At 32.4% G+C, this 13,388-nt stretch overlaps 1 protein-coding gene across 1 annotated transcript in view; it reads right to left on the bottom strand.

Annotated features, from left to right (window-relative positions):
- The window catches only part of LOC127880561 (antiviral innate immune response receptor RIG-I-like), a 115,829-nt gene that overhangs the window by 43,916 nt on the left and 58,525 nt on the right, over positions 1-13,388 (bottom strand). Inside the window, exon 22 of the mRNA XM_052427877.1 lies at positions 1,064-1,291. Within this exon, the coding sequence (XP_052283837.1) occupies positions 1,064-1,291 (228 nt within the window). The remainder of the gene's footprint in view (positions 1-1,063; positions 1,292-13,388) is intronic.

The following is a 13,388-nucleotide window of genomic DNA, read 5'->3' as shown; positions in this document are numbered from 1 at the left end:
AAGACTGTTGACCAATATTTGTGGCGTGAAACATATAATGTCGTTCGTGGGGATGAAGGCATCTACCATTCTGGAATCTTCGTCATCTACCGTTATAAGCTTGGTCTATTAATCAGGAAGAACATAATATGACTACAGTATGGCTAAAAAAATGAGGATTGTTATTTAACGTTTTAGTTCAGACTTCAATCTTGGTATAAACAGAAATACAAATCAAGTTTGGTATCAAGACCAAACAAGTGCTTCGTAACGGACAAAACAGCAGTCTTTTACCGGTTGTTGTCTGGTTATGAACAGGATCTCCAAAAGTTTCATCGTATTAATACTTTTTTATTTATAGCGTGGTATATTTTGTTTAGTTGTCAGATATTTATTTTAATAAAATCAACTACACTTTTGGTCTGCAAAAATACTGAAATAGCGTGCATATTCATCAGATGGCCCTCTATTCGAATTTCTACCGAATACTACCCACCTAGCTTAAGTTGTCTTTCATTAATCTCAAAATTCATACTTAAGTTTTATTTATTTTTGTTACCATGATCTAAACTTATTGTTTTCTGACAAACAATGTGATAATACGCATATTTGTCATACGGCCCTCTATCCACTTTCTAAATTGCATCGACCTAGCTTAATCAGTTTTGGGGTATTAGTCCTTTCCTATTACAACGGTAAGAAACAGCAAACTATAACTAGTAAACTTACATTGTAATGTGGAAGATACTTCTTGAACCGGTTTGATTGTTGTTTAATTAAGACACCAGTCCTAGCCATAAACGCAACTTTTTTAGGACCTGTTTACGATATTGTAAAGCAAAAAAGCAAGGCTGTAATATTAATATCTGTCAGCGTCTATACAAACACATTAAAATGCACGTTTTGATTATTTTTACAGAACAATTGGTTATTCTAGAAAATTAACTATGGAAAGGAATCTAAGTTGTATGCCATTAAATTATGTATGCGCGTGTTTCATTTTAGTTACGGAATGCGTACATACGTACACATGCAATATAATCTATACTTATTAATGAATAGCGTGTACATGTATTTGCCTTACTTTTAGACGCCTGTGACAGATGTTTGTCGATGACATACAACGCTACCCATGTCTTTCCTGTCCCAGTTTCAGCACAGATGATCGTATTCTGGCCGCGTAGAGCCTTCTCTGCTAATTCCAGCTGATAATCACGAGGCTCGTAGCTCCGCTTATATCGTTTATTTAATCCTTTGGTCAAGGCTCCAGCAGCCTGTCTTTTATATAAGGTTTCCACGTCTTCAAACCCTTCTAAAAATATGATCGAGTTGTTACAGGCGGAGCTTTAACAGTAGAGTTACTGATTTTTCGCATTTAATCGGTAAAAAACATTCTATACATAGATGATGACGTCACTACGTTATTGTCACCTCTTTACTAAGACGAATGACATTCCCCTGGTTTGGGGAATAATGCTTCCGCCATAGTAGTTCTGCGTAGGAATAAAAATGTTAATAATGAAAGAAATATCGCTTTTTAATGTGTGTTTACAACGGAATGTTGTTTAAAGAAATGTTATTTAATTATGTGTTAATGTGATTGTTAATCTCTATTAAGACTGATTATCAGAAGCGCTTTTACCTGATCTAATTTCGCTTTCACTTTTCACTCGTAAAAGAGGTGCTACACACAATTCCTTTCTCGTTAGTACACAGGTCAGTATGACCGGTGTGCCCAAAATGCGGTAAAAATCGCTAAAAAAGCGTTTAAACCGATTTAACCGCTTAATAGATTTTCAGTGGTTATGAAGCGTTTTAAACGGATTCCATCGGTTTTTAAGCGTTGTCATCCGTTGGATTGCGCAACCACTTTTTTAAAACGAGTTTACGCAATTAATCGATACGCATGCGCATTTGTCCAAGCCGCTGAAAAGCGCTGAATGGGCAAAGCCTAACAGAGGTAGTAGTGTTATAAAATATTTATTTATAGATCCTTGCTTATCCATGTGATCCATTTTCAGTTTGAACGTTATTATTATTACTTTTATTGTGTATCCAACTAAAGTATATGTTCTTTAAGAAATATAATTTTTATTGCAAAGCCTAACAATTTGCGATATAAATAATTTGTCAAATGTTTTGTGACATAAATAAAGTATTTTACTGAAAACCAAATGCTATTAATTATGTGAATTAATATTGGAGCAGTCATTATAATTATTGTAATGAATGAACCGCGTTAGTTCATTTATACATGTAGATCAGTATATTTTGGAACACACAAATGCAGGTGGTAAATTGAAGAGTAAAATAAACATACAGATAATTCATTAGATTAAAACAATTATATTAATATAAAACATTTTTTAATCCTTTAATGAACAAATAAATCAATATAGGTAAATTGTGTTTTTGCGCATTGTAGTACGCGTATATGCATGTAGCAATGATTTCATAATTTATGTGTCAACAACGTACTCGATCAACATAAATACTAGTCTAATTTATAAGACGCTCAAAGAATTTAGAGTTACTTTTTATAAATTGTTTGGAATATCCAAATATTACCAAAATAAAAAGCAGCCTAAAGCCACACAACTTATTTGGAATAGTAAATTTAAGTATTAAATAAGAAACATATTTTATCTATGCCAATTCAAATATATCTGGTGGATACAAGATAGAAATCCGTTTTTTTTGCACTAAAAAATAAAATAAAATAATAATCGCTTTTGTTGAAATCGACGTATACGTCTAGAATTTCTACTTGCAATTTTAAAAGCGGTACCGTTTGAAAAATAATAAATTACTTGCTAACTAGGCTATAGATTTAATTTTATCTATACCAATACGATTGTGTCTGGTTGTTACAAGGTAGAAATCCATCGTTTTTGAGCTTTAAAACTGATAAATAATCGCGTTTGTCGAAACGGACGTATACATATAGGAATCCTACTTTCGGTTTTAAGAGCGGTACCGTTTAAAAAATAATGAATAACTTGCTAACAAGGCTATAGATTTTATAATTTTTTTGCACACTTTCAAATTGCATCTATATGAACTGCAGTGAATTTTTGGGCTCAAAATTACCACCTCTTACAGGCTGTTTCCCAGTTCCAAAAAGTGAAAAAGGCTGTTTCCCAATTGCAAAAAACAACATTTATTCCCAAATATCTCACCGAAATTTTTCCCCCAAAATATGCCAAAGTTTTTAAATAAACTCAATAGTTAGTTTATTGAGTTTATTATGCAGAAATTTAATTTCTTAGCACTTAATAATATGAATTTTAGAACGCAGTTGAATATGCACGTATGAACAATTGGTATACTTTTATTTATAATCATATTAAACATGTTTAATTTTTCCTAATTTCCTGGTCTATCACGATTTTTTCCCAATCACCTTAAAGGAACAGGCTGTACAATATAAAGCGAAGAAAATTCAGTGTATTTCATTTCAAAGTCACAGGCTTATATATTTGTAGAACGTCAACATGTTGGACGAAATAAATAACACTTACGTACGATGAGCTTCCTATGTTATTATTAAGAATAAATAGTTTTTAATCAAATGTATGATTAAACATTGTTCACCACAAAATGATATATCATTTTGATGCTAAAATAATCGTAATATAACATGTTTACAAGGTCAGCCTTTTACAAACAATATATAAAGATACAGGTTATCAATACTTTACGACAGATGGTGATACTGCTGCTGCTGCTGATGATGATGATAATGATGCTGATGCTGATGAATGTAGTTGATGCAGTTGATGATGATTAAAAGCTCGAGCATTCGCTGATTGCAGTCGAATATTTATGTTTACTGAACCGCCATTTTATCAAAAATACAATCTTATGTTTTCTAAAAAGTTATTTATTATAAATGATACAATTAAGTTTCGGTGTGTTTTGAAGATTTAAATTATTTTGGAAATTATAGTAACTTTTAACATAATATATATAGATCAGTGTTTTGCCAACCACCTTTTGCCAACCAGTGGGCGGAGTCTGTCTTCAAATAGCAGGTTAATGTGACGTCACTCGTCAACTTGTCTATTGGTATTGGCATTGGTCATTTCATTCAGTAACATTCCCTTTCGACTTGTTTTGATTGTTACTGTTTACAATCGGTAATTTACACGCATGCGCATACACTGGTTGACAAAAGTGCTGGTTACTGATATGGAAAACAATTTAAATATGCAGGTGGGTTAGGGATTTTGTTCCTGGATTAATCCATTAAGGATCCCTAAAAAAGATTCCTTATCCAACGAATTTATCCAAATTCGTTTGTATTCACATTCCCAATCTGATTTTTGTGGGTGAATTTCATTAATTCATCCCTTCAAAGGATAAATCTCTATGGACAGTCTTAAGAGGTGAATATGGATAAAATAAGATAAACCAAGCGCAGTCCATAAAAGGGATGAATTGGGATGAAAAGGCAGAGTTAATCAGTGCCGTCAAAGAGTAGAAGGGTCTTAAACAACTTTTCTGAGCTGTATAATTTACTTTTGTCGGTTGTGTGCATATTAAAATTGATATTATAATGTTGCATACACAATAGTTTATTTAAGCTAATAAAGCGCATCATTTGTAAATTCAACAAATAACTGTTTTTGTACCCAAGATTCGCAAACGAAACTGTGCGTATTTTTTTAACACAGTACAACTAGGATTATATGTGATAATATTTGCCATGCTGCATTTAAATCGTGCAATCTTATATACAATGCATGCATAATTTTTGTTAAATATTTGAACCTCTTTGGTATGCTTTAACTTAATTGGTAAATAACGTATTAATGAAATCTTTTTACTGCTGCCCATCATCATAAGTTTTATAATCCTATTATATTTTGTATGCCCCCGATAGAGTGGCATATAGCAGTTGAACTGTCTGTCCGTCTGTCTGTCCGAACACTTTGACATTGGCAATAACGTTTACAATATTGAAGATAGCAACTTGATATTTGGCATGCATGTGTATCTCATGGAGCTGCACATTTTGAATGGTGAAAGGTCAAGGTCAATGTCATCCTTCAAGGTCAAAGGTCAAAAAACAAATCCAATGAAAGTAACAAGCTTTAAAGGGAGATAATTTATATTTATTATTTGGCAGGTTCAGATCAGTTTTACAAAGGAAGGACTATTTTTAAACGGATATAATAAAAAAACAAAAATAAATAAATCAAAGCGGGGCAGTAAGGTGCATTGCGTTTCTTACAAACACATCTCTTGTTCCTTATTGTGTTACAAACTATCCGGCCTTTTTAATCACACTCCTCCAGGGTAGCAATCATTAATAACTTATGAAATATTATCCATACCAATGATCAACAGACGATAAATAATTTTCAGACAAGTAATTTTGTCTGTATTTGATATTTTCTCAAATTCAAAGTATTACAGCAATCATGAATGTCAATTGCCCCTGGAAAATTTTGGTCCGGGCAAGTGATATGAAAATCTAGTTGTTTGGTCAGGCAAGTACATGTAGAAGATTCGAAATAACTAATCAACACAATTATTTGTGAATAAATGGGTTATGGCACAAATTTACTGAGGTGGTGTTTTTAAGTGTAATACATGTATAATTAAGAAAGGGGTCTCAAAGTTGTTTTGGGGAACATAACCTGTGCTCTCAGGTGAGGGAAATTACGCACCATTTTTCCTAACAGGAATTTAACATAAACACAAGACACACTTAAATACATTGTCAAGTCACTTGATACCGGTAAATCTTTCATACCTGCATCTATTTACATATTTCACTTAATTTAACAATTTATTTTGATTGTGAACATTGTGAACTTCAACTTGACAGCTCTGGGTCTTAATCAATCAATTTGTTTAAATGTTGGGGGAATATCTGAAATGGGTGGCAAAATATATACTTCTTTGCAGGGTGAATGCCCCCAAAACCAGTGATTTAGATCCCTGATATATGATTATACAATCGCCCCATTCAACAAGAATATTTTGTATTGTGAGGACTATAAACCTTAATCATGTGTTTACAGTATATTTGTTGAATACATGTTGAATCATTTAATATACTTTTTTTACTTTTTTGTAAATTTGTCATAAGGCCAAATTTGCTACACGCTGGAGGTATTTCCATCTGTTTATAGTGTTAAAAATGCTTTTAAGGCTAGTAAATTTAATTTGTATATGTATCATCAAGTTTTTTTATTTAATCAATTGTTCTAATCGTATACCAGGTACTGTTAAATGATATATGAGCATGACTAATTTGTGTAACATCTAGTGGGCCTCTACAAATATTGCTCAAAGTATGACCATGGGTTCAAAATAGCCCTGCCCTGGAGGCGGCCAAAGTGTTAACATTTTGTATCCATATTGTAAACATGTACAAAAATCACCAAAATAACAAGGCCTAGATTATAAGTATTTTGCATAAGACATATTCAAGTGGACCTTACCAAGTTTATTCATATTAAGGGCCCTGGGTCAAAATAAGCCATGCGATCGGAACCAATGTATTTTCTTTATATCTTTATAGTAAAACTTCTCCAAAACTGAAAACATAGAGCATATGAATTTGGCATGTACCATCTTTTAGATGACATCTACTTAGATTTTTTCATTAATTTCCCTGGGTTCAAGATGAGTATTTTCGTATGTATGCAGAGTTTATTCTCACTTTTGGGGGAATGGGGCTTGGGCCCTTTCAAATGGTTGATTTACATAAAATAAATAACTTTCAAGGGGAATGCTTTTAAGATCCAAAGTAATATCTACAGGGCTTTTATTGGGTCATATACCCAATGGCAAAACATATCTAATTTTCCCAAATCCAGTAAAAAAATCCCAATGGATTGTTTCAGTTTTAAAAAATTAGAAAATTTAGAAATAACCATGTTACTGTTTTATTTTAATTGATATCATTCTAGTTTTAATGTTTTACTTTGTGCACATCATTAATATTTACTAAAAATAATTTCCCAAATGTCTGTGAATTGACGCTTTAATTCCCAATTTCAAGGGAATAGGTCATATTTCTTACATGGAGAAAAAAAGCCCTGATCTAATAAATACCTTTATAATCCTTCAGGGTGTTTTCTGGCCATTTTTGGACAAAGAGTCTAGTCAAATTAGGATGTATTTTATTGGGGAAAATAGCTTTAAGTGGGATTTTTTTACCAACAGCGAAATATCACATTTTATTTGCATTCATTTATACGGACTTAAAACATGTGTAAGTGATTTCCACCACTCCACCTAAAAATATCTTGTTTCCACATTTTCAATTGGGAATTTGATCCCTTTTGGAAACTGGACCGTTTGCATTGGGATCGCGTCCATTTTACGGCCTCAAATACAGAGCAAGAAATCCCCAGTCATCATTGATACTTTTGGTGATTAAAAACATGTTTGAATGGTATTTAGTAATTGCTTCACTGTAATAAATCTAAAACATGTATATACGAATAAGTAGTTTTTAATCAAATGTATGATTAAACATTGTTCACCACAAAATGATATATCATTTTGATGCTAAAATAATCGTAATATAACATGTTTACAAGGTCAGCCTTTTACAAACAATATATAAAGATACAGGTTATCAATACTTTACGACAGATGGTGATACTGCTGCTGCTGCTGATGATGATGATAATGATGCTGATGCTGATGAATGTAGTTGATGCAGTTGATGATGATTAAAAGCTCGAGCATTCGCTGATTGCAGTCGAATATTTATGTTTACTGAACCGCCATTTTATCAAAAATACAATCTTATGTTTTCTAAAAAGTTATTTATTATAAATGATACAATTAAGTTTCGGTGTGTTTTGAAGATTTAAATTATTTTGGAAATTATAGTAACTTTTAACATAATATATATAGATCAGTGTTTTGCCAACCACCTTTTGCCAACCAGTGGGCGGAGTCTGTCTTCAAATAGCAGGTTAATGTGACGTCACTCGTCAACTTGTCTATTGGTATTGGCATTGGTCATTTCATTCAGTAACATTCCCTTTCGACTTGTTTTGATTGTTACTGTTTACAATCGGTAATTTACACGCATGCGCATACACTGGTTGACAAAAGTGCTGGTTACTGATATGGAAAACAATTTAAATATGCAGGTGGGTTAGGGATTTTGTTCCTGGATTAATCCATTAAGGATCCCTAAAAAAGATTCCTTATCCAACGAATTTATCCAAATTCGTTTGTATTCACATTCCCAATCTGATTTTTGTGGGTGAATTTCATTAATTCATCCCTTCAAAGGATAAATCTCTATGGACAGTCTTAAGAGGTGAATATGGATAAAATAAGATAAACCAAGCGCAGTCCATAAAAGGGATGAATTGGGATGAAAAGGCAGAGTTAATCAGTGCCGTCAAAGAGTAGAAGGGTCTTAAACAACTTTTCTGAGCTGTATAATTTACTTTTGTCGGTTGTGTGCATATTAAAATTGATATTATAATGTTGCATACACAATAGTTTATTTAAGCTAATAAAGCGCATCATTTGTAAATTCAACAAATAACTGTTTTTGTACCCAAGATTCGCAAACGAAACTGTGCGTATTTTTTTAACACAGTACAACTAGGATTATATGTGATAATATTTGCCATGCTGCATTTAAATCGTGCAATCTTATATACAATGCATGCATAATTTTTGTTAAATATTTGAACCTCTTTGGTATGCTTTAACTTAATTGGTAAATAACGTATTAATGAAATCTTTTTACTGCTGCCCATCATCATAAGTTTTATAATCCTATTATATTTTGTATGCCCCCGATAGAGTGGCATATAGCAGTTGAACTGTCTGTCCGTCTGTCTGTCCGAACACTTTGACATTGGCAATAACGTTTACAATATTGAAGATAGCAACTTGATATTTGGCATGCATGTGTATCTCATGGAGCTGCACATTTTGAATGGTGAAAGGTCAAGGTCAATGTCATCCTTCAAGGTCAAAGGTCAAAAAACAAATCCAATGAAAGTAACAAGCTTTAAAGGGAGATAATTTATATTTATTATTTGGCAGGTTCAGATCAGTTTTACAAAGGAAGGACTATTTTTAAACGGATATAATAAAAAAACAAAAATAAATAAATCAAAGCGGGGCAGTAAGGTGCATTGCGTTTCTTACAAACACATCTCTTGTTCCTTATTGTGTTACAAACTATCCGGCCTTTTTAATCACACTCCTCCAGGGTAGCAATCATTAATAACTTATGAAATATTATCCATACCAATGATCAACAGACGATAAATAATTTTCAGACAAGTAATTTTGTCTGTATTTGATATTTTCTCAAATTCAAAGTATTACAGCAATCATGAATGTCAATTGCCCCTGGAAAATTTTGGTCCGGGCAAGTGATATGAAAATCTAGTTGTTTGGTCAGGCAAGTACATGTAGAAGATTCGAAATAACTAATCAACACAATTATTTGTGAATAAATGGGTTATGGCACAAATTTACTGAGGTGGTGTTTTTAAGTGTAATACATGTATAATTAAGAAAGGGGTCTCAAAGTTGTTTTGGGGAACATAACCTGTGCTCTCAGGTGAGGGAAATTACGCACCATTTTTCCTAACAGGAATTTAACATAAACACAAGACACACTTAAATACATTGTCAAGTCACTTGATACCGGTAAATCTTTCATACCTGCATCTATTTACATATTTCACTTAATTTAACAATTTATTTTGATTGTGAACATTGTGAACTTCAACTTGACAGCTCTGGGTCTTAATCAATCAATTTGTTTAAATGTTGGGGGAATATCTGAAATGGGTGGCAAAATATATACTTCTTTGCAGGGTGAATGCCCCCAAAACCAGTGATTTAGATCCCTGATATATGATTATACAATCGCCCCATTCAACAAGAATATTTTGTATTGTGAGGACTATAAACCTTAATCATGTGTTTACAGTATATTTGTTGAATACATGTTGAATCATTTAATATACTTTTTTTACTTTTTTGTAAATTTGTCATAAGGCCAAATTTGCTACACGCTGGAGGTATTTCCATCTGTTTATAGTGTTAAAAATGCTTTTAAGGCTAGTAAATTTAATTTGTATATGTATCATCAAGTTTTTTTATTTAATCAATTGTTCTAATCGTATACCAGGTACTGTTAAATGATATATGAGCATGACTAATTTGTGTAACATCTAGTGGGCCTCTACAAATATTGCTCAAAGTATGACCATGGGTTCAAAATAGCCCTGCCCTGGAGGCGGCCAAAGTGTTAACATTTTGTATCCATATTGTAAACATGTACAAAAATCACCAAAATAACAAGGCCTAGATTATAAGTATTTTGCATAAGACATATTCAAGTGGACCTTACCAAGTTTATTCATATTAAGGGCCCTGGGTCAAAATAAGCCATGCGATCGGAACCAATGTATTTTCTTTATATCTTTATAGTAAAACTTCTCCAAAACTGAAAACATAGAGCATATGAATTTGGCATGTACCATCTTTTAGATGACATCTACTTAGATTTTTTCATTAATTTCCCTGGGTTCAAGATGAGTATTTTCGTATGTATGCAGAGTTTATTCTCACTTTTGGGGGAATGGGGCTTGGGCCCTTTCAAATGGTTGATTTACATAAAATAAATAACTTTCAAGGGGAATGCTTTTAAGATCCAAAGTAATATCTACAGGGCTTTTATTGGGTCATATACCCAATGGCAAAACATATCTAATTTTCCCAAATCCAGTAAAAAAATCCCAATGGATTGTTTCAGTTTTAAAAAATTAGAAAATTTAGAAATAACCATGTTACTGTTTTATTTTAATTGATATCATTCTAGTTTTAATGTTTTACTTTGTGCACATCATTAATATTTACTAAAAATAATTTCCCAAATGTCTGTGAATTGACGCTTTAATTCCCAATTTCAAGGGAATAGGTCATATTTCTTACATGGAGAAAAAAAGCCCTGATCTAATAAATACCTTTATAATCCTTCAGGGTGTTTTCTGGCCATTTTTGGACAAAGAGTCTAGTCAAATTAGGATGTATTTTATTGGGGAAAATAGCTTTAAGTGGGATTTTTTTACCAACAGCGAAATATCACATTTTATTTGCATTCATTTATACGGACTTAAAACATGTGTAAGTGATTTCCACCACTCCACCTAAAAATATCTTGTTTCCACATTTTCAATTGGGAATTTGATCCCTTTTGGAAACTGGACCGTTTGCATTGGGATCGCGTCCATTTTACGGCCTCAAATACAGAGCAAGAAATCCCCAGTCATCATTGATACTTTTGGTGATTAAAAACATGTTTGAATGGTATTTAGTAATTGCTTCACTGTAATAAATCTAAAACATGTATATACTATCTTTTTAAAATTAGTGTGACATGTTGTGCACTTTTGTTTTTGTTGGGGCGGGAGTGCCGGACTTAGGGGAAATATACCTTTTTGAGGGGGGAAGTGGGGATTATTTCAGCCCAAAACAGTCACACAAACCAGGGCTAATTTTTTTCGCTCTCATAAAAAAATGCAAGCAACTTAAATTTCAGCTCGTGAAATCATGGACATTCTCGTCGCAAATAATGCGGGAAATATTAAAAAAAAGAAGTTTTGCCATAAGTCTATAGAATAATTTAACTAGCACTGAACCTTGATTGTCAGATTTTGACCAACCTTATAACAAGTGTCACCATATTGTCACCATATTGAAACCATGGAACATATTGCTTATCAATTTACAGACCTGATGTCTATTTGGAAACTGCTTTGTATAGACGTAACTATGCAGCATTTATTATGCGGTGACATGATGCACATGATGAAGTGTTTTTGTGTAATAAGATAAATTATGTATGTATCTTATTAAAGAGATATAAACACAAAAATATCTCCTTTGATAATTGGTCACATGGTTAGGCATGTATTGCAGGCACATAAATGTACTGAATTTCAGTTCCATCAATACATTCTCAATTTGGATACCAAAATGTTTAGTATTTTATTTTATAAAATTACTATGTGATGAGCCACAGATGGGAATTCTCACACAATGCAGACTCAGGCAAACTAGGTCGCACACATAACATACTTATGATCAACTAAATACAAATGTAAGGTGCAAGTCATTAATTTATGAAATATCCATGTTGATTGGATGATGAGTCTTTGTGCAAATGGTATTTGTCCTATTATATAAAAGAAGTAAATTTATTTCCTTGTTTTAATGTTATTAATATTTTAAATGGTATATTTTACTTTGAAAATGACTGGGTTATGTCTATGAAATATGTGTTGAATTAAAATTATCAGCAAGTGGCTACTTGAATATTCTGACCTTTAAATTTTAAAATTTTCTAGTTTATTGTATGAAGTCAAGAAGATTATCAGATAGCCCCAAGCTAGTGGACCACAAGTAGTTCTTATCAGCGTTTGATTGGGCACCCTACTGTGCCCTTTCTGCAGTCCCAAGCATTCAATACAACTAAGGATATTCAGCTTCAGCAATGATCGGTTAAATCTCTCTAAAAATGGTATTGAACTGTTGGTATTGGTCAGTATTTTTATCACCATTGTAATTGAACATGAAAAAACTAGTGCTCATGTTCACAAACCGATTTGAAATAAATTTCAATATGATTGTGAACTTACGTTTAATAGTAATCCATTGTTGTTTGTCAAGCAATAGTAAACTTCCACTGTCAGTGTGATACTGTGTCATGAAATGCCATTTCTGACTATGACTCATAACAGTAAATAATGTAAAATTGGAAGCAAAACAAAAACATAAATTATTGTTCTTCTTGTATATGAATACAAAATATTGTACTGCTAGCCACGCTTCAATCAAGTTTTTCAAATAGGCTTTAAAATGCTGACACAACCATTATTTATATGCAAATTGGAATGTTATGTGAAAATTGTGATTTGATCACTCAATGCAAATTACATATTTACAAACATGCATATAATGTAAAGTTTTTGAACTTTATGAAATACGGACATTTACCCGTTCATGACTTTTCACTAGGCGGGCAAATAACCAGCCATAAACAAATACAGGGCAACAATTACCCGTTCATTAACAATTTACGGCGGACATTTACCCGGTTGTGAATAACGAGGAAGAGAAATTCGGGTATTTTGTAGTTAATTCATGCGTGGTATATCGCGAAGATTAACAAACTGTGTGATCTGTTTTATATATAATTTTAATCATGTCGTGTGTAATCACACAAACAATTAAAAGATAGCCAAGGCAAAGCAAATCAGATAATTAATCCATTTAGATGTCAAAAACCAAAATGTCCTTACTACTTATTAATTATATACTCAACATGTGCTATTTAAATCAGACTCCTGTCTTCAGCTCAATAAGTTGAGAAATATATTTTTTAATAGTAA

The sequence above is a fragment of the Dreissena polymorpha genome, chromosome 5 (genome assembly GCF_020536995.1).
Source record: "Dreissena polymorpha isolate Duluth1 chromosome 5, UMN_Dpol_1.0, whole genome shotgun sequence".
NCBI lineage: Eukaryota > Metazoa > Mollusca > Bivalvia > Myida > Dreissenidae > Dreissena > Dreissena polymorpha.
The sequence above is the reverse complement of the archived record's forward strand: the minus strand, read 5'-3'. Positions and strand labels throughout refer to the sequence as shown.